A 27112-nucleotide genomic window follows, 5' to 3' on the forward strand; every position below is an offset into this window, starting at 1 on the left:
CGCCTGACTTATTTTTACGATTAACCAACATCGACTAATATAAATAAAAAATAATTCATGCAACTATTTTAAAATTGCACATAGGGTGAGATTTATTCCGTATTTATCAACCATGCATTAAACATTTGAAATTGTATTTAAAACACGAAATGTAAATTAATATATATAGAGTTTTTTGTCGTGTCACGTAACCTACCACCGGGGTATTTTACATTTACATTTAAATTTAGACGTGTGGCATTCGCTTTCATCCAAAGCGACTTACATTGCTTTATCCTATACATTTTACATAGGTATTTGCAATCCCCTGGGATCGAACACACTACCTTGCGTTGTTAACTCATTGCTCTTACCACTGAGCTGCAGGAACGCTTTACTAGTAAGTTAGTGGTACGCGTACCATAGTTTGAGAACCACTGCAATATACCAATGTATTTGGGTATAGGGATAACCTTTATTACAGCTGAACAGGTTAGTCTAACCGTGTTTTATGCAGCAAGGTAGAGTTGTTCTTAAACCATATAAACTGAGATTATTATTGTCCTGTACCATCACTAAATATAAGTACATATTTATGTAAGAAGGTGAGTCATTACATTTTATATGTATGATTATATTTAATGATACAGGATACATCAGGTGAGACATAAAAAATCAATTTATAAGATTTTTAGATGAAGTTTATATATAGCTCATATAGCTTTTGCAGATGTGATTAATGATTGTTTTTTCACAGGATCAAATTGGCTGGTAGTTATCAATCCTTTCCAGCAAGGCCTCAGAATAACCAGGTGAGTAGTACCTGTGAGAACAAGGTTGATAAGTGAAACAACAAAAGCCAACACATCATCAATTAAAAACATAAACCCAGACTTTTAACCGCCAGCAATTTGTTTAGCTCAGAAAACATTTTGGCATGGTGCTTTATTACTTAAACAGTATGAATGAGCATGAACCTGACAATCTCCTCAGGATAGCAGTTGTTAATTGCATTGATATATTCCTGAAGAGCGGATCCAGGTTCTGCTTTTATCTCCTGTACTTTCTTTAAACCGCCACTGGTAACAAACAAGCGCCGTGCCTTACTGTCATGAGGAAGAACCTTGAAACATAAATCATTTACATTTAGACATTTAGCAGACGCTTTTATCCAAAGCGACTTACAAAGAGTTTAGGAGCAATAAGCATCAATGACTAAAATACGCAGCATTCTTCATAAGTGAATGCAAAAAGTAACGTCCCATTACCTTGCTGAATTGACATATGACGTGTTTAAGAATGTTGCTGGGAGCGTCATAGAGAAGAGGTTCTAGTACGGGCAGATAAGTGCACTTCTGAAGGATGCTCTTCAAAGCCTTCTTGGCCTGTTTTGAGTGTGTAAAGCAAAGAACAGACAACTGCTTACGCACATATTCTGTCATCTTGAATGCCATAAGTAATCGTGACATCATCTATAATGACATCATATAGTGAAGCTGCTCACCTTGACTTGCAGATCTTCCGAGCGTTCAGGGTCCAGATATAAATGTAGGAGTTTGGGGAGCACGTTGGCCACGGCAACGGATTTTGCATGCTCAGGTGTGTGACGACCGATCTGGCCAAATGCCCAAGCTGTGGCTGCCTTGATATAATCTTCATGTTCCTCTTCAAGGCAGATAGCTAACTGTGGCACACCCTACAGATGTGGAGAATCGAATGTGAACCATCGTCTATGCGGTCTTTTGTTTATATGAGCTATAAAAAAGATGTGTTAACAGACCTTAGATACAATCACAGCCATGGCTAAGTTCTCTGTATGTGCAGCCACATAGCCCAGCATCATGATCCCTGGGAGGCGTACAGGCCCTTTGGAATCCCCAAGGTAGTCAATCACAGCTGCTATGCCCCCGAAATTCACTATTATCTGGGACAGCTGAGTAGGAAACACACACACAAACCAGTGTGACATAATGACAAATAATTAGGGGTGAGTATAAAGAGGCAGACCAGCACAACATTCTAGGCAGGTAAAAAAAGTGAGTGATGCAATGGCTATGGGGTTTCCAGTAGTCTGTTTCCTGTGCTGCACCGGTGATAAATAACAGGCCCACATTCTCCATGCTTTACAAACTGACTGCCTCACACCATGTTTTTAAACAGAGGGTGTCAAAGAGCTGATAAAATAGAGATTCCAATGTTACCCCGAGCATCTTGAAATCATTTACGGGGTATGTTCTGTATGCGGTAGGTACCTCGGGGGTGTGTTTTGTGATTTCTCGCATAAGAGTGGTGACGTTCTTCCGAACGTATTCGTCTGGGTCCTTCAGGCAACTTAGTGCGGCGGGAAATATGTCGGCCTCCACAACCATTTCTGCTACGTCCACGGAATGCTTGGCAATTTGGCTGAGAGCTGAGAAAACCTGCCTCTGTAAAATTCAGAGTTTTGGAGAATAGTGCCAAACTATTGGTGTGTGTGTGAATGACATTTAAATACTATACATCATTAAAGCTCCAGTAAGAGATTTCTGAGAAACACTTTTAAAATCCATAGCCAAACAAAAACACCCCTGCCTTTATTGCTCCGCCCTCTAAATAATGAACACTTGCTCTCTCTACACCCCCATCATGAGTGTACACGCCCCCTGCTGCTGATTGGCCACAGATGTGTTATGTTGTGCAGATCAGTTCAATCCATTTTGGGTTTTTTTCTATTTACACACAGAACAGACATCTAACAAACATTCACAAAACTGTTTGTGGGGTGAAGATTTAACTTTCAAACAGAGTTTCTCACAAATCACTTTGTCCAACGTTAATTTCAATGCCACTCACTTTCAGTTTGGAATCTGGGTTTAGGATCATCTGCGCTAGGTAAGGGATGGCCCCCGTGTCCACCACAGTTTGAGCCAGCTCAGGGGAGTGCTTAGCTATGTCACTCAAAGCAGAGGCGGCAACCCTCTTTAGGGCAATTTCAGGCTCCTGGAGACACAACACGAGGAGAGGCACAACCCCAGCATCTACTACTGCCTGAGCCAAGTCTGCACAATTTGAAAAAATACACAAACATTTAAAACAGAATAGTTTCATTGGAGTACTGCGAATACAAAACTGGCTCAAACACTTTTTGAGGCAAACTTACGCGCACTGTGTCTGGCGATGTAACCCAGTGCCCAACCAGCAGCCTCTTTGACCCCAGGGTCAAACTCCTCCAGGGAGATGACAAGAGCGTCCAGTGCGCCACAGTCCACTACGGCCTGGGCAAGCTCGGGGGAGTGCTTAGCAACAGCCCGAAGAACGAACGCAGCAGCTTTCTTGTAAAACCGCTGCATTTCTCAAGTATACCAGACGAGAAAATAAATGAGAAAGTGGGCATTAACAAACTTAAATCCTTATGAATCAACAGCAATGGTGCATTTAATCAGTTCATATATCACATGCTGAATAATTCAATAAGAACAAAAGACTTTGTCTGGAAAGGGTTCCTTTTATAAGCCTCCATGACAGCATAACTACAATTTTACTAGTTAAATCTCTGTCTGTCTATCAAACTATCAATCTATAAGTGTTTCAGCTTAAACAGCTCTTACGTTTTGCTCAGCCAGGGAGTACACAAGCTGAGGAAGAATGTCTCCCTTTACTACAGCCTCAGCCAGGTCATCGTTATAGTTGGCAAGCCTTCCGAGAGCCAGAGCTGCTGTCTGCTGAATAGTTGGGACGGCATCCAAAAGGAGAGGCCTCAAAAGGGACATTACACCTAAGCCAAAGAGAGTTAGTACATTTCACATTTGTGGAGGGGAGAAAACAGGAGTGGAAAGACACTTGAGGGCAGATGGAGAAGGGTAGGCTTGATTCAAAGTATATACATTATACGATGTTGAAAATAAATGTTTATCTAAGATGCAGAAAGAACAGAGGAAGTGGTATATGTCCAATTTAAGTCATTGCAATAAAAATATATCGCCTTTAGTGTTTTTAAGTCATTTCATGTGGAAGAAAGGATTTTTGTGAAAGAGAAACTGATATGGAAACACTGGATTATGGCCAACGTGAGTTTACTTGAGTTTGGTAAGGGCAAAGCTTTAATGTGTTTGTTTTAAAAAGTGTGTTTTTGGTCATCCATTTTATAGAATCACCTTCATGAGATTGTTCACCCAAAAATGAAATAAAAATCTGTTTGGTTACTGACATTCTTCCAAATATATTCCTTTGTGTTCAGCAGAAAAAGGAAATGTATACAGATCTGGAACAACCTGAGGTTGAGTAAATGATGACAGAATCTTGATTTTTGGATGAACTATCCCTCTAATCTGTGCCTTAATTGCTATACATGACTTTTACATAAATAAATAAAAATAATAAACTTATTGGTTATTACAACATATTTGCAAATTATTCCCCTAGTTCTGTCCTATATTGTATACAGTTTTAAATATAAATGTTTTCCGCGTTTGTCATTTTAATCTCACAGACCAAGTCAATTGTATGTGTGTATAAATATATTTTAGTTACTCACCAGCATTTTGAAGTGTTTCAATATTTTGTGGTCTTGTTGCAAGATCTGCTACAGTCTGTACAAACTGTGTTCTTGCCTTCTGGTACTGCTCAAATACTGTGAAAGAATAATGAATTATTACATATTTTTTATTAATTATATTAAAAACATTCTCCAGCGCAGCACACTTTCTCACCTTGCAAAACTTGCCTTTGACTCATATTTATATCGGTATCGCCAATCTGAAGAAAATAATATATGAAAGAGACCAAAAAGTAGCTACCCTACACGTATCCCATCAGGAAACAGCGTTTGTTGTGAATTTGGTCTAGAGGAGGCGTGAAAGTGTTGTCCTGGCAACAAACCGGAAGTGAAATGAGCAACATTCGTGCAATGTGCTTGCTGCTGTTGTCGTTCTTCTGGTCCGCGCTGAAACATCCATGCCTCCTCAAATCAATGTTTATGTGCTATTTAATTGATATCTACACGGAAAGTGGGTCAATATCCCAGATATCGTCGCAAATTAATAGGGATGCACGAGCGGTCGCTGAATGTTGGATATCGGAAAATAGCAGCTGCGAGGGGGGACAGCTGCCCCATACACTTACCACAGAGACAACTGCAGTCATAGCAGCAGTGGGGTCTGCAAATTAATAGTCACGTTTTCACAAGAAACGTTGCGACTAGGAGCTAAACGAGAGCTTATTTGCAAACAAATGTCTGCTTTTAATAAAAAAAAAACAGCAGCATAAATAGGCGACACATTGCCGTCCCTTTATGGGTCTGGTTCAGTTCTTATGCTTTTTAGAGAGTTGTCACAAATTCTATGATGCCTTTCATATTTTCTGTTCGTCGATACATTATTAAAAATAAAGATTACCGAAAAGAGTTATTTAAAGCGATGCCAATGTTGGTCCCCAAATAATCTTTTATTTAAAGAGTCCTTTCTTACCTGTTATAGTATTAATAACCATTTTCCAGTACAAGGAACGTCTAAGGTTCTGTGATGTTAAGGTTCTTTACAGCCCGACAACTAATCTTATTTTTAAAGTATCTGATCCCTAAAACAACGGTAATACTGAACTTCAAAAAACCGACCAATTACGGGACAAATTTTGTGTATATTAGTCTTGAAGTTGAACAATTTTGTTTGGCAATATTTTTCATCCAAAATGGTAAAATAGGTATATGTATAGCTCGTAATTTAGGTTGTTCAATTCAATTTAGGCCGCTGCAGGCTACATTTATTTTTTGTTATTTGCTTTGTACTTTTTTGGGGTTCAGACTCAAGCCTAATGTTGAGATGTGCGTGTCACAACTACAGCGTCAATTCAGCTGAAGGCGTTTTCAAAAGCCTGTCAGATTAATATTGACAGCATCTTGCAAAGCACAGTGTGTACATTTACTGCATGAATGAAACATTGTGTCAGGAGTGCTCGGAACTGGAATGTGAATAGCTGCTGTAATTACACCTGCATTTGTTTAATAAATCTATTGTGCCACCATTGTGTATTTCCATATCTATTTATGATATTCTCCAATATTCCATAATATTTTTGTTATTTTAAGACCAAAACGAACATTTCAGGCCATTACTGCCTATTAAACTGTGGTTGAGGTTCAATATGTTTTGTTAGATAAATTAAACCAGAATCCTATTAACGCCATCTTGAACAAAGAAAAAAAATATTCACACAGATCTTAGAGATTCCAGTGGTGCTGACTCAGCTACCCTGTGTTACAAGATTTTTTTAACAAATCGACACACCAAGATTGTCAACAAAATGTAGTCCATTAATAATGTGTAAAGTTGAATAGGCCTTTAGCCCGCTAAAACCGCTTACATATATTTCTTCCGTGTAACTTCATTTGAACCTAAAAGCAGATTTTTAAGCTTGAGTGTCACCGACGCAGTTTGCGTTTCTACACCAAATTATTACTTCGTGTAATATTATTAAGAATATTCGCAGTCATCCACGATACCCGATTGCCAATATGGGCATTCAGAACAATGCAGAATAGACTTTACGAGGGTTTGGTAATCAAAATGTTTCAACTTACTGCATAGCTTCCTCGCCACAGACTTTATCTGACATTAAATCAAATTGACTGGGTCACAGGTTAACCGATTGAGCTGCATGCAGGGGATTTTGTGTTAGAATTTGAGTTGCAGACTTCATTCAAGGAATAAGAGTACAACCTAATCGGAGATTCTTTCTTTCTTTCTTTAGTTAAACCATTTAAAGTCGAATTGATCATTTATTTTAATAATCTGCTTTGCCATGGTAGGCCTATGAAGCTTGCTAGTAAACCCAATCCAGCATTGTAGATGGTTTGCGGTAATATCTGCGCGATCTATATTTACATTTGCATTTAATACGCTTTCATCCAAAGCCACTATCAAAGAGTTCGGGTAGCTAAATAAGCCATATGTGTTTCCCCTTTAAAATCGGATGATCTGTTGCTATATCAAATTTATTCAACAACAAGCAGTAGGCCTATTCCATGTTTAATAACAATTTTGTGATCATTAATTTACATATACACTGTTTACAGGCTACATGTTAACTTATAGGCTGCTGAAAATAAAAGATTCTCTAAATGATTAACAAGTCTAACCAAACATGCCGAACAAATAGGGCATAATACTGTAGTGCAATACAACTTTTCATATCTTTCTATGATATTTCAGCAACCTATATCAAATTTGAAACAGTTTAAAAACGCAAATAGGCCATAAGAAAGTGTAAAATGTTTTATTTAGATGTTTATACTGTGCAACAGTCACAACACAATAGCTGTCAATAGTCTACAATCGACCAATGAGACAAAGGAACACTGACGACATCAAAATGTTTTCCAGAATGAACAGTGGGCGATTCTTGTCTTCTTTGGACAAATGTGTATATGCAATAGTCTGAAAATCTTAAAGCTGTATGTGCACGCTATACGAGCATGGAACATGACCAAGTACTTCTTCAGTAAAAATGACGGACCCAAACATTAGAGAAAAGTTATTTAACATCAAGGACTAAATTAAAACTCGGAAACCTCAAATAATAAAAATGATTGCGCAGAAAACAAGTTAAAATAACCTTTCTTTCTCCAGTAGAACACAGACCGAATACAGTTTTTGTCCTTTGAATTTGAATATATACACATTTTTTTCTTTGATACATTCTAAAAGCCAGCTGAATATACCAGGAATGTTTAGCAACTACCCTAGAAAGGCAAACTAAAATCAAAGTATTTTTTATGCTTCAAGGAACATTAGAATACACGTAAAATACAAGCAACACATAACTTTTCCATTTCTTTCGGAAATGTCGGCCTAAAGTAAAAAATATATAAAAGGTATTAGTCATTTGTTTCTTCAAAACCGTTTTGTCGCTGTTGTGAAAGTGCCACAACCGCTCAATTTTGCAACCCAATAGGCTATATGGTTTTCACAATCTTCGAAAATTCCAGCAATGCATCGAATGAAGTGCGTCACGTTCACTATACGTTAAAATGACATGTTTAATATAGTGATAATAATGATAAAAGAAGAGAACCTAAATGACACTACGTTGGCATGAAAATAGCTGGATTATATCTGGCGTTGGCTTCAACACGTCCCTTATCATCCCGATGATGTGGAAGATCCGTTCAGCGCTGTCTTTCGCACTTTGTTTCCAAAATTGAACTGTCGATTCGGGCTTGTCATAGTGGAACCGTTAATAGGATTGGACATATGGGTGAAATTAGCAGGTGAAGGTTGCACCAGCGTGCTCGGACTGGGTAGTGGTGAGGATGTGGATGGAGCTCCAGCGGGACTGCTGGCCTTATCGCTGGCCGAGTCGCTTTCAGAACGGTTTGTATTGTTTACGCCATCTTGCGGGTGACTAATCTTCATCTTTTTACAGCTGGGCCGAACACTGTATTTCAGAGGCAATGGTCCATTCTATGTGCGAGAACAGCAGAAGGCATCTTATTACTGAACGCTATGAATTTCATAAAACATTTCATGCATGTTATTTAACATTAACGTTTAACGATTTTAGAAATGGGATAATTGAGTGACTCCATTGGAGCACTTACTCTTCTCCATGTGTAGATGTAGGCAATGTCCATTAATGTGTAATAATCTTTCAAGGGCTCATCCTCATACATAACTTCAATCTATTAGACCAATTAATATTGTTAAAACAAGCATCTCAATTGGCAGAAACACATACACTCTTTTTTAAATAAGATTTTTTTTAATGTAATATGCAATTCAAGAAAAAGGCCCATCTCCTATCTACAAATTATATACGAAATGACATAAAATACATTACCTGAAAGGTGGGAGGTATATCCATTTTGCTTCTCAGAAATTTCCTCAAATGCATCACAGTCATTGCAGCAGGACACTGCAAGTATCTTTTATTATTAACCTGTGTATGCAAAATAAATAAATAATACATTACTCATATAAGCTTTAAATGTTGGCGCTCACAGTATTTCCTAAAAACACATAAAGAAGACAAAAAAATTCAGTTACCTCTTCTTTTTGCCTCTCATCTGCGCAGCCTTGGTGTTGTGCTCTGTCCAAGAATTACAAAGTTGTAAAATAAGTAGGCCTGTTTATCTTCAATCTTTTACACAATACATTGCAGAATGTGTCCCTTTAAATTAAGTATCGTGCAGGAAAGGTTAACTGCACATTAAAATATACTGACAACTAAAGGTTTGTACCTTTGATCAAGAAACTCAATTGAGAGACTGATGATCTCGTCATCTGTGATGATTCTTTTATCCTCATCAGCAACTTCCCCTCGATCTTCATTGGATCCATTTGCAGCTTTGTACAAAATAAAATCGAAATAATAAATTGTGCTTTGAATTTAACAATTTAAACAGATATAAACTGAAAAATTAAACCGATTAGTTGCAGAGCAGTCCAAATGACCCAAGTTTAGATGATCAAAGTGTTGTTTAAAAATACTTACCATCAACTGAAGGGTGTTCAGCATAAAAATCTCTCCTACGCTTCATCTCATCTGCACATAAAAAGACATATGCACATTAGCGCATACTCATATCAAATTACAAAAATTATGATTTCAACAATGATTAACATACTTTTGAAAAGACCAGGCACCAGCTTGTATACAATGTCCTGTAGAGTTTTGTCAGATCTGTAAAGACAAAGCAAATTTTTGATCATGTTGGGTTTAATGTAGATCATAGAGTTGTGGAAAACTTATATTACAATATTTTTTATTTGTTTTTAAAAGGGCATGCACACATTTTTTTTTACAAAAATCTGCTTTTCAGAGAAAAAAAATTGTCAAGGAAAAAAACAATTCTCGCATGCCCACTGTAACAAGTGGAAAGATTGTACAAACAGGGATATTTAGGTTACCTTATATTGAGAAGTGGCTTTGTTTTGTGGACCTGGACATCACATATTGGACAGTACTTGCTGGTTTCCATATAGCGGACAATGCACATTTTACAAACTAAGGATCATAGAAACATCACAAGATTAAACAAATTACCTTATATATCAAATGATGTAATCACCAACTTCAGTAGGCTATACTCACATGAGTGCAAACATTCAATAATTGTGGTTGCGTCTATGAAATATCCACCACATAAAACACACATCAAATGGGGATTGAGCTCTGTTATCTTGATCCTTGTTGTACGATGCATCTTCATAGGATAGAACGGATCCTGCAGGAGTATTTAGATAGGATTAACAAATGTTTTGCAACTACAAACTGCCAGAAGAAAAAAAAATACTTTTGACGTGTCAATCCCAGCTGAGACATGAATAGGTGATGAACCAGAAATGCACATTTATCCCAATTTATAAAACTTTCCAATGTAATAAACACAACGAGATATTAGAAAGGAGTGCATAATTCCGTTATACACGTCGACCTGAACTGACTTTACGTCACAAACACTTCACAAACAGTTTCTATAGCAACTCTAACCGCGTTACATGGCAACGTTCAGAGCAATGAATATGAACATACGCTACTTTGAATGCAGTGAAATTTAAAACAAATCTCGCCAGCTATGTGCCTGCTGTGTGACAGCATTCTTCTAAAATTACAGTGCTATGATCTCGATCAAAAAGAAAAAGGAAACTGAATTATTTCAGCCAAGCCTGCTTATCGCCTCTTGAAGTCTTTATGTCCCGTTAAATGCTCCTTGCACTAAACTTTCATCCGTTTGAGATCATGACCGTCATGTGTTGTTATAGGCTACTATACTGTTTATTTCCTTTAAACACGACATTCAGGATGAGATAAGGAAAAGTGCTGGTGATTTTGTAAAATCATAATAGAGTTAGGAAAAAAAACGGCTTCCCCACATAAAATTTTGTCGATGCCTAACTAAAAATCGGGTTTGAAAGGAGGCACATTCGGTTACTCGCTCTCTTAAATAGCAATCTGACAGTTTTATTAAGAGAGTTAACTCATCTGGCACAGCAATTCTGATGCTACTAGAATTGAGTGGCAGAGTATTTTCTGAGGGTTTCAAAAACTATAGAACATAAATCGATCAACATATTACGTCAAGAACAGGCAGGTCCGAACTTTCAAACCAAAACTTACATAGCAAAAATGCCGGCCTTTAGCATTTACCATCAATAGCATAAAACACAGCAAAACGTTCATGATCTTGAATTTATTAGAACATAAAAAAGTCAATCTTAGTAGGCTACTATTGTTTTAATCAATAACATAATTTTACAGAGTGTCACACGTCGTAGATCAAATTTAAGGCTTGTTTTATACCATTGCAACGGTTTATAAAAGCAAGTGATGGTTTCATTTTAATAGGCTCGCTCATAAAAATACCAGCTCATAAGTCATTATTCCATATCACGTCACATCCAGATTTTGCTTTGACGTCCACAACTGTGTCATGGAAGTGATACAACAGGCAAAATCATTCACTTGATCCTATAGCAAATCTTCCATTTCTTAGTCGAAACATTAAGGTGGCGAGCGATACTGTGATTATAAAATAATTATGAAACCGAACCGCACACTAAGCCCACTATCTAATAAAATAGTATGTGTATTATGTGACAACACGAAACACAGCCAGGTAACAACTTCTAAACTACTTCTTAAACATTTATTTATTTTACTACTTTGTTTGTTCCTTAAAATGAAAAATCATTGAGTGATGTGCCAGTTTGTCAAAGTGCTGAAAATTGCCATTAGTAGCGTTCTTCAGATAAATGACAGAAAGCACCAAAAGACAATTAAAATAAGTGCTTTAATACTTGAGTATATTTATTTCTGTTGGTTTATATTCCCAAATCATCCTTAACGTGAAAATCTGTTGTCAGCTATTAAAGCTTTGCCATGTACCCCCGACAAAACGACTGGGCTAAGTTACCATGTAATTTTAAGTTAAGAAAACACACAAATAAAAACAATTCGGCTCAACAACGGCTTAATCAGGTCGTAAACACCTTATGGATTATATATCTATAAAATGAAGCATGTACTTAATAAGACGACAAACAGAAAATCCTTTTGAATACAGCTTCACACAAACAGTCCACCCGTCTGGTGTGCGAGTCTGCGTACACTCCAAGATTCATCAATAACTAAATCGTTTCATTTGACAGGGAACAACACGTAAACATGTTGAAACCGATAGCTGTATATCGCACCACTACATAACAATCATTGAACGCGAACCGGACAAATACTCTTACATAAAATAACTAAAAACCGTAAGCACGCGGAGAGACAGAAGCAGAATTGCGTGCGCGAGCCTGTCAGTTCCCGCATCCACTCTAACACGTCTCCATTTTAAGCTCACAAAACACAGATACGATCAAAATAGCGGGTCGGAAATCAGACATTGGTAAGGGATGATATCGAAGAACACATACCGTACTGCGCTGGGGGAAACGGTCGAGCCTGGAGGTGGTTAGACAATGAAAGTTCGAAGTCGATCAGTAGAAAACGAATACGAGCCAAGCGGCCATCTTGAAAAGGGCTGCAGACGCTGTCAATTGCAATAAGAGAACGGTGGAACGGAGCGCATTTCGATAATAAAAAAAAAGAGAAAGGATCCGGTTCTCGGTGGATGTTCCGCGTTCGGTTGTCGATTTGTAAGACGCTTCGAATTTGGACCTCCCGCAAGTAAAACAGCCAGGCTGATGTGCGTTTTCTCTACGCTAGCTCCTTCAGTCCTCTCTTTGAAAAATGCTGCGCTGATGGTTCAGTGGAAACTGACACCGTCCCCAAAATGGCTTGTAGTTCGACCGCCCCGTGCGTCACGTGGTCTAATTCCTTAAGGGTGGCCTGGGAATATGTGTCGGTGTATTTTGCTCTGCTCACGTTTTGCACATAACAAAGAATAGCGTTTCAAATTGTGCTTGATCGTGGTCGTAAGGTATTCACAACATGCGCACCTTTCAGCCATTGTTGAAGCGTGTACATTTGTATGAAAAAAATGATCTGTAAATCTTTTAAGTACTATTTCGGATTCTCACAAATTTATTATGGATCAACTTGTATCTACTTGGCATGTAGACCACCTATCCACAGACAGTGCGTTGAACAAATAACGCGGTCATGGCAAATACGCTTCAGAATTTATTCATGAGTGTGAATGTGATTCCGAAGGCGGCGCAGCTTAGTATGCAATCTACTCACGTCTCATTCATGTCCAGGAGTCCTTCAAAAATGTGCAGTAGCCTACTGTTCTCTTCTACATATACGACCTTAATAGCCAACCACTGACCTCCGCCGACAACATAATTTGTCGATAATAAAATCATATTCCATGTACTAATAAAACCTGCTCTGGCACGCAATCTTAACGCGTGGTAAACCTCTGCATAATTATATGTCCACGATGCGTTGCTTGTTTCGAGTAACAGGATCCAGTGCTCTGGCATTATTATTATTATAAATGGCAATTTTCCATTGCCATTTCCATGCAAGTACAAAACAACAGCCGAGTAAGCTCTAGATAAGCATTACACAGAGACATGTTTGTTTGTATCAAAGTGGTATATTTTATTGTGAATCCTTTAACAAATGTCACCACATATGCTGATAGTTGCCTAAATAAAAACAAAATAATAAAAATAATTTGTGCGGAACGGCGTCCGATGAGATGAAGACATTTTCCCCATTAATCCCCAGGCATCAAGACTGGGCTGCCCTCTCGATACTTTTCGCTGCGTCCTTCATTTTCCCAACCAAATCCTAAACACATTTCAAACAATCCAGCACATTCAACATACAAGACGATATAGGTAAATTTCCAACTTTACTATGTCAAATTCCTATACCATACTTGTACTGCAGTGTTCATGCAAGACGGCTAAACTGAACTATGCTATATTGTTTAAATTGGTTTAAAGTGTCACAACATTCTTTCTTTTAATGATCATCAGTTATGTCCTGTAAAACATAGAGGCTTACTATAAATCAAGAATTCTGACAAAGAAACAGTAAGAGAGTTTATTAAAGCAAATAGCCTATAATTATATTTTTTAATAAACCTAAGTCGGATCCCAAAACACAATAATGAAAGGATGAAAATGCTTTTTAATTATTTAATTAATATGATAGTTTTATCATGTGGAATCCTTCTCGGTTTTAGTCCGCTAAAACCTGTGGGTAAATCAAGCAAGTAGCCTACATTATGTTCATCTGATGTGACGATGATGGAGTGCACGAGAATTTTATGACTTGATCTCTTTGACAATTCACCTTTGTGTCACCCCGACGACAAACACAGGCATCTGTGTAATGACTAGGATAATAAAATTGCTGAGTAGAGTTCTCCAGAGGCAGAAACTCAACACTGACATTATAAAAAGTTGTTTAATTATTAAGGTAAGCCTTTATTAACAAACGGTCCGGAAATGCTGTAAATGCCCTTACAAGTTTTTTTCATATCGTGACAGATTTTTTCTTGTAAAAAAGGAAAGTCCTAAAAAATGTAACATTGCCAATAAAGAAATCATACTTAATCATATTGCTTATTAATGAAGTAAAACCAAAATTTAACAAAAAGCACTTAATAGGCCTAAATAGTAAATTCCCTATAGATAATAATATCCTGTGCGTTTTAGTTAATCTTTTAACTTGTATTTAACTATTAATAACTAATCTGAGGAAAAAGCAAAGTAAAGACTTTGCAAATATAACGTTTTAAATAAATACCTGAAGTTGCTCCATGGTGCAACTAAAATTTATTTCAGAAGCTGCGCCATCCCTCTGTAAACGTTACCAGAGTTTAGTTAAAGTACGGAAATAAGAGAACAACATTATTTAGCAAATTCTTTATCTCGAAAATGGCATACCTCAGTGTTTAAGGAAATCAGGTAGGATGGTTGATTGACTTTATGTACATGGCTATTCTGCGAAAAGAAACAACGATTATGAGCCATATTTAAAAGTACAAGAAATGTTAATTAAATTGAAGTGACAACCGACCTTAATACAATACTCCAGGCGCCATGAAGCATCAGTTATATGAGGAGGGCATCTGTCAATGCTAAAACAACAAGAAAAAAATATTTAATTTAATTAACGAGCCCCTAGCAACTTTATCGCTGCACAGGTATCTTTCAATTTTCCGTGATTCATAAAACTGCTAATAAAACAGACATAAAAAGTTGATCTGATAGACTTGGCATTATATTCATTAAAACATAAACAGATAATACAAAAATATATATATAAATGTCTCACCTTGACAACAAAGATTCCAAACACCGTTTGTGTTTCTAAGAAAATTTTAAGACATAATAAAAACTTTAACGCAACAAGCCTCACAATGTTCAGGAGAAAGGGGGTATGTGATACATGTTATAAAATATTTTATACCTGGTATGTGGTATAAAATAATTCCAGTCTTTCACTGTTGAACCTGGCATCTTCAAGGCACGAGCTGTAGTAGATGATAGGTAGAGGAAATGTTAAGAATGCACGCGAAAGGCAGAACTTTATTAGATAATGAGCTATCAGAACAAGGGATTTTGGACTTTGGACCATTTTACCTAATTGTTGATTTATCTGCATTTTGTTTGACTCCTTCGAGAATGAAAGTCGCAGCCGCAGCATGGCAGTGTTTCAGAGCAGTCTGGTCGACGTGCTTCAATTCTGGATGACCTGCGAAAGATGAAAAATGATCAAGAAAAGCGTGCGTGTGTTCGTGTGTACGAGAGAGAGAGAGAGAGAGAGAGAGAGAGAGAGAGAGAGAGAGAGAGAGAGAGAGAGAGAGAGATGGCAAGTGAGGCACGGAAGGTGATGCTTAGTGGGCATCTAGCGCTAAATAACACAGCTAACGTCGTTGCTTGTCAATTTTGATCGTTAATTTGCACTGCATGCACACTTCTGTTGTACATAATGAAGTAAATGTTCATGAAACATTATATTTTTGTCTGTTTTAGTGTGAAATATCTGTGAAGTAGCAATGTTATCACACGATAGCATAGCCTGCACGGCTAAGTCGATTGTTCATTTGTGTGCGCTATTGTGTTGCCATGTTAGGCGCAAACCGACACAAAGCAAGAATAACGATGAAAGGCTTGGAATATCTATAAGATGTAAGCTGGAAGCCTAAGATACAGAATACTGCAGCAAGAGACGTGGCGTAGCTTGCCCGACTTCCTTCATGAGAGCAAAGCACCGGAAGTAATGTAGCACAAAGAAAAACAGAGCCATCTCACCCAGTACTGTCTCGCCTGCAGACGAGACCAGACTGCCGAAAGCGACCTCCGTGAATATCGTAAAGGATTTCAGGTCGAAAAGATTTGGGTCGGCCAGGGCTTGAAGACCCTTCGTTACTGATTCCGACAACTCCATTTTGAGCCTCAGTCACATGAGCGTGTCAGCTGATCTCAAGGCTTGTGTAGTCTGCTAAAAGAGACGCGTTAGCCTAACCGATGTTTAACATATAAATACGTGTTTTTATGTATTATGTATGTTATCGCTACCGATTTAACGGTAGTGTAAAACACTTGTAAACTGTTCTTTAGCCTACAATTTATAACGGGGTGCACCGTTTTTTGCACTCGCGCATACGACGTCTTAGCCTATACAGAAACAACGTTACTGATAAACAATCATTTAAACGGGCCGAATAAATATGTGCCGACTTTCGGTCACCTTTTAGTTTAAAATATGTTGTATTGTGCTCGGTTTGAATTTCTGTCCAAAGAGAGCAAAACCACAGCTTGGCTTTTATTCACTGCTCTAAATCAGTGGTTTTATAGGCAAACGATTTATTATTTGGTTGTTATTTCTAACCAGTGTTTCTACAATACAAGTGTTTTCAGATGATACACCTTTAGCATGTCGCTAAAACGCTTGGTCTGTAAAAACAGGCGCCTGCTAAAATGAACAAGTGAATTCGCTGTTTAAATTATATTTTTGTCCACCTTAAGAAATTCCATGTCACTGGACTCATTTAACTAAAACTGTGGGTTTTAGGTTCAGATATGTTTCTTTATCCAATTTTATGAAATGTGGATTAAAAGCAGTCCTTTGAATAAACTGAGGGAGAACATGAATTTGGAATGGAATCTGCGCCAAAAAATATTGGATCGTTAGATATTTCGTTGAAAAACATCAGTTTCAGTCTGTTTTAGAAGTTTTGACACCCTTATTTTTTTGCTGGGGTTCGGTTGGTTTTAGAAGTTTTTTAAGTCTTTCGGTTTTCGATATTGTGGTTCTGCTGTCTCTCACATTTCAGTCTCATTGTGTCAATGTGATGAACAACAGAGGCTGGGAAATTTTATTTGAAATCGTTGCATTTGTTCTTTAAAGTCTTCTTTAAATGGTACTGGATTTTTTTGCAGGAGTTCGCAAACATTTTTGTTGTGTGTATAGCTACTTAATTATTTCGTTCCTTACATCATTAGTTTTACTCAGTTTATTATTAGATATGTCCATATTTGTTTTCATCTCTAAAAGTTTACAAAATAAAAATTATTGATATTAGATATTAAAAATATTTTTACATTTCTAAATCATTTTCAATGTCGTGCTTGGTCAGTTGGTCGCAAGAAAAATAAGCCATTGGTTATGGATAAATTTGCAGCCAGCTTCGGGTAACACATAAATGTATAAAATCAGCTTAACATGTTCGAAATCTAAATGTTTAAATACTTACCGAACCTGAAATCAAAGCCTTTAAAAAAAAGGTGTGGACTCGAGGTCATTACATTTTAATTAATCACATAATGCCGGTTATTTGGTTACGAATTCTATTATTGGGAGCTTTGCAGCATTAAAAAATGTGTCAATATAGCTTACTTTAAAAACTTTGATTTGGATTACCACCCCACAGGTCAAATTGTATAGGCTATAGAATATGCACGGCGACCCATATTTATGTTTGTTTTAGTTAAATAAGCACACCAAATGTGCATAAGGAATCAGTCTTTTTAAGATTAAGGTTACTGCTCTGACTGATAACATTTCGTACAAAAATCGTTCAGCCCAAACGTTGTAATCTTATTGGACCGCGCATATCCCTCAACCTTGTCACCTCAGAAGAAAGTTACACAGGAGTAAAGTCCCCTCAATCGCTTTAAAGGGAAATGCAATAGAGACAAGACCTGAAAGGGGGTTAAAAGAATTTCGATAAAGACGCGATCAACGCCATCACAGACGAACCTATTTTGTTGAGGAAGAATATTTTTATTTGGACTCTCAAATAGAACAGCGGCCATTTTGGGAAATCCCGAAACAAGATGTTCAACAAAATGGATGTGACGTGCATACGAATATAAATTCCGAGACCTTACAACCAACATTATAATTAAAGAGCTTTACATGATACAGCAGCAAATGTAAAAAAAACAAGTGCACGCAACAAGACAAAACTGCTTAAATTAACCTTTTGCTTCACTGGAGCTCTTTTATTAGGGGGAGGAGATTTTTAATAGTCATTAGCCTAGTGTCGTAGGCTGTTTTGTTAAAATAACAATTTTATTACTAGTAATTATCTTCACATTGCAGCAGTTCTAGAGACAACAAAAGACCTGATAACAAACAGTCAAATGCTTTAAAATGAGGGAAATATTTTAAAAGTTACCAAACAACTGGCACTATAATGATAATTCTAAATCAGATTTTTTTGTATTTTATTATTTAATTTAATATTGTGATTAATATTATTAACTTCTTTTAGGTCTTATTTGTAAAATTGTTTAAGATGATTTGTACGGTCATTTTAACGCAATTTTTGGTTATTTTAGTAAAAAATAGGCTGTAAAGTATAAATGATCAATTTTGCAAATTCAAATATTTAGGCTACATTTAAGTTCAAAACTCTTATATTAATTAATTAATTAGATATCTTATCTAACATATGTTGAGAAAACATTTGCAATAGTTTTTTGTGACCCACCCTGTGAAACCCAGACCAAAATCTAATTGTGATAAATGTTTTTAATCTTTGGCCTTACTCAGACAAAATGAAAGAAATCAAGGTCAGAATTTTACAGAATTTTCATTACATTATGTAGAAAACATTAATCCCTTTAGTTACAGGTCACATTGATTTATTTTTTATTTAAAATGGAACTATAAACGTTTTTAATATTCTAGTAAAATGTTGACTCCAGGGCAATTTATTTTTTCCATTCGACATTTAGACATTTAAAAGTTTATTTTACGATAACATATTAATTCAGGTGGATTTTGACATAGGATATTGTATCGCATATTAAACAATAATGGCAACATTGATATATTTAAATTTAATAGGTCTCCTAGTGTAGCCTAATTTATAGAATATTTACAATCTATACATTTAGCATCCGAGAAAATCCGTTTTTAAACATTTCCGTAATAGAAGAGGATAAATATGATAGAAGTCTCATTAATAATAATGAGAAAAGACAAGAGGATAGCCTATATAAGGCAAATTTAAATATTAGGCAGACGCCTTTAGAAATAAAAAAATTAAATAAATATTACAGATATAATTAACAAATAAACAAAAACCGTAATTAGCGTAAATAATGCCCAAATAGGCAAATTCAACTGTATTTTAAAATGTTTATTTTATTATAAATGTATTTTCATCTTAAATGCTTAGTGTTTTGTTTACTACAGGCTATGAGGGCATTCATCTGGACATTAATGAGAAATGTATATCATTCTTTTGTTTTGTTTTTTCATTTTAGTCATAGTGTATACATCGTGTTTCCATTTCATTTATACTTTTAGTTTTGTCTTACTTTGACAAGTTTAAATGGTATATTGTTGACCATATAATAAAATAAGCCAGCCTTTTATATTGTACTTCATGTGATGTGGAAATCAGTTCTTCGTTGATGACTGTATCTAAGAGAGCACATATTTTAACGTAACGCCCCAAATATGCTTAGTCTCAGCTCACAATAATCCGATTTGTTTTTGGCAACGTGTTAAACTCTGGCTCGTGGGTGCTATTTGTTCACTTCCTACTTGCAGAGACTAAACGTAATAAAATACAGGTTTGCTTACTTCCAACTGATGCACCCTTTATTTTACAAGCCGCTGTGTTGATTCATTTTGTGAGCAGTGGGCAGTTTATTAGTGATGTGTGGGAAATCCTATGGATTCGTGCCAACTCCTTGGTCGATCTCATTCAGGGAGGGCACAGTGCCAAAAGTGAGTGCTGTGTGTCTCCTCCTCTCCCGTCTGGTCCTGCAGTTTATATGTTAACGAGTAAACATCTCATGAGCTAGGACCTGTTGCTTTTTTTCTCGGTATTTAGCCACTATTTTATTTTAGAACTCCGAATCTCCACAGATCAAAGCTTCTTTGTGTTACCCCCTCAACTATAAAACAGAGGTTACCATTATCTATAAGCTTTAAAAGTCAGGTGGTCTCTTGTACGTTTACTCCAAAAGACTGCCCTGTGATTGCTCGAGAGACCATTAAGGAACGCTCGGAATATATGAAAACACTACAGAACATGACTGAAAGTGCCTCGCGCTGTGTGTGGGTGTTTCTGTGGGTCTACAGTGGTTTCCTTACAGAGTGACTCTGCCCCCTATAGGAAGAAAAATACTCTCTTTGTGTTTGCAACAAATTCATGCATTAATAGAGAAGGACAGTGTAATCTGGTGAAATTAATTATTCACGATATTTTATTGGTGTAAAAAATTAACGCGTTAAATGTAGCCTAAATTACACTCATGATTCAGCAAATGTGTCATGTGTCAGATAAGTTGAATTAACATTAACCTAGAATTGTCCCCGACTCTTTGTTTTTTTGTTGTTTTATTAATGTCGCTTGATTTTTTTGTCAATATTTCAATCAAATGTAAAGAAGCAGCTTGACTGGCGTCAAATCTATACCAACGTAGCAAAAAGTAGCAACTGAAATGAGGGAACACATGTTTGGACAGGATTTAAAAAATAAACATTGGACTTTAATTGCTGAATTTGCGCTCATCGTAAATTATGTATGAGAAATTATGTTTATTTATGTGTTAATTTGTATGCAACAATAGGAAATTAACCTAAAATCCCAAACGCTAACCTGGCTACAGTAAATAACGCAATTTGATCACACTATGAAACAGGCGGGGGCGCAAAGGTGGCCGCATGATGGCAGTGGTGGGGTGTTAGTATAGCCGTTCAAAGGGCCTCACGGAGGCTCCGAAGGAGCTAAGATTTTTACCAAACGACGGGGCATTCGATATTTTAAATATGGCTTAGATTAGCAACCAGTGGAGAGCACTAGCGCGCAATGGTGGCGATGAAGTCCAAAATTGTCCAAGAGTTTTGCTGTTGTTAGGGATTCACTCAATAAACGTCACTTTAATTCAGATTATTTTAGGAACGTTCTTCGCACACCTCAAAGTTTATAGCGGATGTGCCGCTTATCCTAAAATGTTGTTTTTTATAGGGCTACATTGTTTCATACCTGTCGATTTATTATTTCCTTCATATACAGTAAAAAAATAGGTTAAATGTAGAATAGCCTACTTATTATGATAGTCAATAAATAGTTAATACATCTATCTTATTGTAAACATTAAATACCATGGCTTCAATATTTACATTTGATATATTTTTGTAATATTTTTATTTTAGTTATTAAATATTTATATTTATGTATCTTTACCTATGTATAATTTTCATTTTGTGTAGCCACTATGCAAGCAATACGCATAACAAATCTGTGATCTTCTTATGAATACATGTACACCTATTTCTTTCAGCTAGTTATATATTTCAAAGACAACTCGACAACTTGATTTTATTGCAAATGTGTCATGCAACCCTGCAAAGCCGCTGCGTTGATTGTCCAGGGTAAAAGTGGGAAAAGCAGCTGCTCGATTAGGCTACACTAGAGGATCGTCCTTTACTTTCTGCTGAACAGATGATTCGGGCGCCATGGAGTTCTTTTTTGATAATGTGGAAGTGATCTTGCCCATCCTAATTTCTTTCACCAGAACCTTACATATCAACACTTGCACTGGAGCCAACTGCTTCGACGGCCAGTGTTATTCCCTTCTAGAAAACATACAAATACCGATATTAAGTATCGTATAGAAGACTGGTTAATTTTTGTATCAATTGTTCAATGCAAACGTATAGAAACGTATGTGTTTCTCCTGCACACCCAATTAGGCTAAATGGGCCTGCCGAAAAATGTGGGTACACAAAGCGGAAAAAACACATGACAAATTGTAAAGTAATAAGCACAATACGCATTTTACAAAGATAAGTGAAACTGAGTGAAATAAATAAATGTGTGTGTGTGTGTGTGTGTGTGTGTGTGCGTGCGTGCGTGCGTGTTTGCGTGTTGATAAAAATCTTAGTTATGTTATACTTATAGCCTTGAGGGTGCTTGCTTTTTGTTTAGCTTTGACTTCCTAATATGACTATTTTTAATAAACCCTATTTGCTTATTTACACGTTTCTTTGTTGTTATTAAAAGTCACAAATCGCTGTTTAACTATAGGTTGCATACAGCATGGGAGCAGTCCATGAAGTTTAAAGAGCAAATGTAAAAGCACGCAATTCTGATTAAAATTATTATTAAAATGTTCTCTCTGCACTACATTTACTTTATTTTAGGCCTCCATGTTTGAGGTCCACATACAGTATAGCCGGCTATACAAATAAGCAATGGTGTTTTCATTGTCAGCTTGTTTAACAAAAAATATATTATTTTTTTAATACCAGCGAAACCACAGAAGATAAAGCTGTGAGTGTGGAGTGCGGCTTTGAAACACATAAAGCCAACATTAATGATATTGTGGGTTTTCCTTATCTCTCTCCGTCTCCGTCCCTCCCTCTTTCCAACACACGCGCCCAGTAGATTTTATGATTTTCTCAAGTCAAAAATGTAAACCCAAAGAGTGTGTATTGTCAGAAAATAAGTTTCCTTTTCTAAGGATGCTGTTGCTGTGCAATTCCCCTTTCTGCTGTAAATGCGGCACAAATGAAAATATTTTACAATCAGGCTCACGGCGACCACGAGATCTCAAATTCCTCGTGCAGGAGGTCCGAGCTACTGGGATCGGCTTTCATATGCGCGCATTAACGCAAAGCTCTCTCTTTGTTCCCCTCTTCTCTACCCCTCTCTTGAAGTTTATAATTGTAGTGCTTTCCTTTTCTTCTTGAAACAAATATCAGCGATGTGCTCTTCTTTAAAAGTAGGCTACAAAATATTACATGAACACTCTAAAACGTTATTTTCATTGTTTGCTTTTGGCTGTGTTATGTTGACGTTGGTTTCAATTAGTGCAAAATAATCCATTACTTTGTAGAAAGATTTGATTGACAATATCTTTATATTGGTTATGATACTGTCAATTCAGACATTGTTTCAACTCCCATTTTACAACACCTATTACCAAAGAGAAAGTGTCGTTGCTGTTCTCTTTCCCCTTCTCTCCGTGGGCCTCTCCAATGCTTCACTGGGGGACTGGGTCGCTGTGATTGACAGGCCATGCTTTGTGTTTCTCTGAGGCACTCTGCTGCAAAACAGACTGATGGCCCGCTGCACGCATGCCCCTGACCTGACAACCTCCTGTTAAACAAAACAAGCTACTCATAACACACAATGCCACAGCTTTTGTTTCTCTTTGGTTTATTATCGTCTACTGCAGTTTTAAAAACTAAAAAAAATGTTTTATTTAGATAGAATTGTTGTATGTATTCCGTACCTGTCTATAATCCCATGTTATAAGAATGCTCTCTTTATTTTTTTATTTTTTTCAGAAATAACAAAACCATTCTTATAACATGGGATTTATTGCACTTTAATGAGTTTATTTATTAACACATGAATTTATGCTATTAATTTTTATATATAATGCAAAAAAAATATATTTTACTCTAATTTCCTGTTAATGTAATCATTTAAAGGACAGAAGGTGAGTGAATGTATCACTAGATCATGTAAATAGTCAAATCTGTGAAAATTAATTGGTATCATTTTACAATAATGTCTGTAAACATTAGTAAATGCATTAGTTATTATAAACTAACAATGAGCAAATACAATTTTCAGCATTTGTAAATCTTTGTTAATGCTGATAGTTAATGAGAATACAATTGGTTGTGTTAGATCATGGTGCATAAACAAATGTTAGATACAACTTTTGATTTACATTAATAAATGCTAAAATTACCTAAGATGAATAAATACTGACGAATAAACTAAGAGAAACATGCATTGTTTGATCATGTTAGCTAATGCGACCTTATTGGAAAGTGTTAAGGAATTCTTACAGGTAAGACTTCTTTATAGAAGAAATTACATTACGCCACGAAGTTTGTTGAAGTTTAACCTACATAGCAAACAGTTTTGTGTCTTTTTATAATGTTCTTAAATACATACTCAACCCCCCATGCACCACTTCTGCCTGTGCCGGGACTAATCCTCTGCCTTATTCCCACAATGGGTTACCTGCCTCACCGCCTCAGGTGTCCAGAGCTTCACTCTGTTTGCTTGAACTTAGCCCACACAATCTGCAAGGTGTCACTTGTGCTTCCATGAGTCTCACTGCACCAATTCAAGCACCGGGGGGTGTGAGACAGAAGAAAGTGGATGTCATGTTTAAGCGAGAAAGAGCTCTGAAATGGTCATTAGGCCTCAGGCTTCTCCGCTTCCACTGGGGATAGAAGAAATCAAAGATTCACGTACACACATATGAGGCAATTATTTTCTCTAACCAGATTTGCCTCAAAACGTTGATTTCATGCTGGTTTGCGAGGAGACGTTCTGTTTCACTGATGCGGGCTGAATCACTTCTATTTTGTCATTTTTCCATGAGTGTCTGTTTATTGGCAGCAGAAGACGGATCCATAATTTATATTTTCTGGATTCTCAGAGCCGATGCTGATAATCCATAGTTATGAGTTTGCATGTGTATTCATCTTGATGTGCAACAGCCCTGAGAGGGAGTTTGTGTGCAAAACAGGATTATTTTGTGCTTTGGCATTTATTATATTGTTACCAGACGTTTGATTTGTTTTCGGAACTGTCACACAATTGGCAAAATCTGTCATCATGTAATTTAAACGTGTCTTGTGTGGTCACATGACATCATTGCTTTCTTGCTCAGTGACCAAAGCCACACTTTTTTTCCCTTTTAGTCGAACCCAATAGCCCTTCTGACTCTATTTCCTCTGCACTTCAGGTATTGATTCTCAGCCCTGCATGTGTGCATGCATTTTCCTGCCATCCACTGATTTTAAGCCATCTCTCACTGTCTCTCTCCCCCTCTCTCTGTCTGTCAGAGAATGAGGAGTGATGAAATCTCTCTGTCCCCGTGGCAACAGGCGGCACATGGATTGAGGCCAGCGCCAGCAGATGCCTGATCTATGATAATGTCTATCGATAGGAAAATCAATGCAGAATTGATCCTTGGGCCTGTGTGCAGAGAGAGTGAGGGAAAACAAAATGGAAGTGAAAAGAAAAAAGAGTGATTCTAAAAAAGATGGAGGTGAAAGAGTTATCAGGAATTTGTGTGCTTGTTCAAATAAGCGGAAAATAAAACTAGCGGATGAATAAAGGGGATGAGAGACTTGTTCAATCGCCTTTCCATGGCAGTGAGCTCAGAGGGCCTATAGATTAGAATAGAGAGGCTTTAAATGGAATTTGAAAAGAGGATGGGTTGAAAGAGGGGAAAAAATCAATTTTCTCTGAGGTTGAATCGCCTAATGATGATCTGGAGAAGTTTGCATTTTTCCCCTAATTGCTTGTTCCTTGAACATTCAGGTCAGTCCTTACACTACTGGGTCAACAGACCATTTCACTTAATTGGTGGAATATATTCGTAACATTTCTTTTATTCATTTCAGTCTTATTACAAAAACAGGTTTTAAGAGAAAACGCACTGTTCTCATTTTCAAAATTGAAAACAGCCCTTTAGCTCATATTTCAGACAGAATACTTTTGATTTTGAAAGTTTATTTTCTTCAACCTGTATTATTTGTAATATAAACAGATACTGTATGTATGCACTAGTGCGGAAAGTTTCTTTGTGTGATCCAGAACACAGAAGTTGCAGTGGAGAATAGTAGGATTGCGTGGCATCTTGATCACTATGGCGACGCATGGACAGTCTCCCCGCCGCACGCTCTCTCCCTCCCCACTTCTGAAATGAAAATGGGTACCATAGCAACGGCACACACTGTTTACAATATGTACTCTCACTTCGTCACTGGCTGTTGATGGCTTCAATTTGCGTGTACATCTTCCACCAGCATAAAAGAAATATAGAGGTTCTTTGAAGTGAGGAAATGCTCTTTGTCTAAATATTGAACAGGAACTAGAATATGGAAAAGACAGGAAATAAGTGGATTCTGTAGACACATACACGCCAAAACCAGGGAGAACATTCTATAAGATTAATGGACCATAACCAAACGTTAATATTGAAATACTGGGATCAATTATTACTTGCAAAAAATTATTTTTTTGTTTATTGTATATATATATATATATATAAAATCAGTTCATATTTCAACATTTAACCACTTTTTCATTAAAAAAAATAACTAACTGTATAAAAGTGAACCCTGTACTTCATTGTCAATAAACATAACACCAAACCAAGTATAATTGCCAGAACTTTTTGGAAAATGCTATTATACAAAGACGATGAAACCATATTTCCTTCCTACTAAGTAAAGAGAGTTAGTGGGGAAAAAATGGTAAAATGCTGGCAGCTCCTCGGACCTCACGCTGGGTACACTGTAGGGAAATGGATTCCTTACCAGGAAATCTATTAAATTATGGCACACTGCCGTGCCAGGCTTGGAGCCACTCTCTGTTTTTAAAAATTCCTTATTAGCTTTAATTCAAAAATTATAATCAACATGGCTTGAATATAAAATTGATAATAGTAAGAATAATGAGGGTAATAATATAAGGGACAGGCAGGCAGCTGGTATTGGGTCTGAATGGTGTTGGCTTCACAGTCAAAGCTTCTCTTCCTCTGTTCAGCCTGATGGTTAATCTAGCACTATGTCCATCGTAGGGTTCTGCCCCTAGGGGGAAAACCAGGGAGGGAGGTGGAGAAAAGAGGGTAACAGATAGAGAATGGGTGTGCATATACAGAGGATCCAGAGGAGGGGGGAGGTTAATTTGCACATATTAAAGAGGGCAGAATTTCTCATTAAAAAGAGATTGAAGTTG

General features: G+C 36.8%; 3 protein-coding genes across 4 annotated transcripts; all 3 read right to left on the reverse strand.

The window, feature by feature from the left end:
- Positions 1 to 485: 485 nt before the first annotated feature.
- On the reverse strand, positions 486 to 4818 carry spag6 (sperm associated antigen 6). 2 transcript variants are annotated; one of them, XM_056738450.1, is made up of 11 exons: positions 4668 to 4818; positions 4493 to 4588; positions 3567 to 3733; positions 3119 to 3302; positions 2812 to 3017; positions 2232 to 2405; positions 1760 to 1912; positions 1484 to 1675; positions 1248 to 1364; positions 957 to 1102; positions 486 to 802 (listed from the first exon to the last, which is right to left on the reverse strand). In XM_056738450.1, exons 1-11 carry the CDS (start codon positions 4690 to 4692, stop codon positions 739 to 741), a joined length of 1524 nt encoding a protein of 507 aa, XP_056594428.1. In that variant the 5' UTR covers positions 4693 to 4818; the 3' UTR covers positions 486 to 738. The 2 variants fall into 2 exon arrangements, with proteins under 2 accessions (XP_056594428.1, XP_056594429.1); XM_056738451.1 differs by having other exon boundaries at positions 4682 to 4798.
- Positions 4819 to 7211: 2393 nt separating this feature from the next.
- Positions 7212 to 12724, reverse strand: bmi1a (bmi1 polycomb ring finger oncogene 1a). The gene is made up of 10 exons (XM_056738845.1): positions 12372 to 12724; positions 10045 to 10177; positions 9861 to 9957; positions 9578 to 9633; positions 9445 to 9495; positions 9191 to 9296; positions 8997 to 9039; positions 8791 to 8889; positions 8552 to 8632; positions 7212 to 8414 (listed from the first exon to the last, which is right to left on the reverse strand). Exons 2-10 carry the CDS (start codon positions 10160 to 10162, stop codon positions 8094 to 8096), a joined length of 972 nt encoding a protein of 323 aa, XP_056594823.1. The 5' UTR covers positions 10163 to 10177; positions 12372 to 12724; the 3' UTR covers positions 7212 to 8093.
- A 757-nt stretch (positions 12725 to 13481) lies between these two features.
- commd3 (COMM domain containing 3) lies at positions 13482 to 16363 on the reverse strand. Its single transcript, XM_056738846.1, has 8 exons — positions 16176 to 16363; positions 15504 to 15615; positions 15331 to 15394; positions 15196 to 15230; positions 14938 to 14998; positions 14805 to 14861; positions 14665 to 14718; positions 13482 to 13698 (listed from the first exon to the last, which is right to left on the reverse strand). Exons 1-8 carry the CDS (start codon positions 16309 to 16311, stop codon positions 13639 to 13641), a joined length of 579 nt encoding a protein of 192 aa, XP_056594824.1. The 5' UTR covers positions 16312 to 16363; the 3' UTR covers positions 13482 to 13638.
- Between the last annotated feature and the right edge of the window lie 10749 nt (positions 16364 to 27112).

Source organism: Triplophysa dalaica, chromosome 23, assembly GCF_015846415.1.
Source record: "Triplophysa dalaica isolate WHDGS20190420 chromosome 23, ASM1584641v1, whole genome shotgun sequence".
NCBI lineage: Eukaryota > Metazoa > Chordata > Actinopteri > Cypriniformes > Nemacheilidae > Triplophysa > Triplophysa dalaica.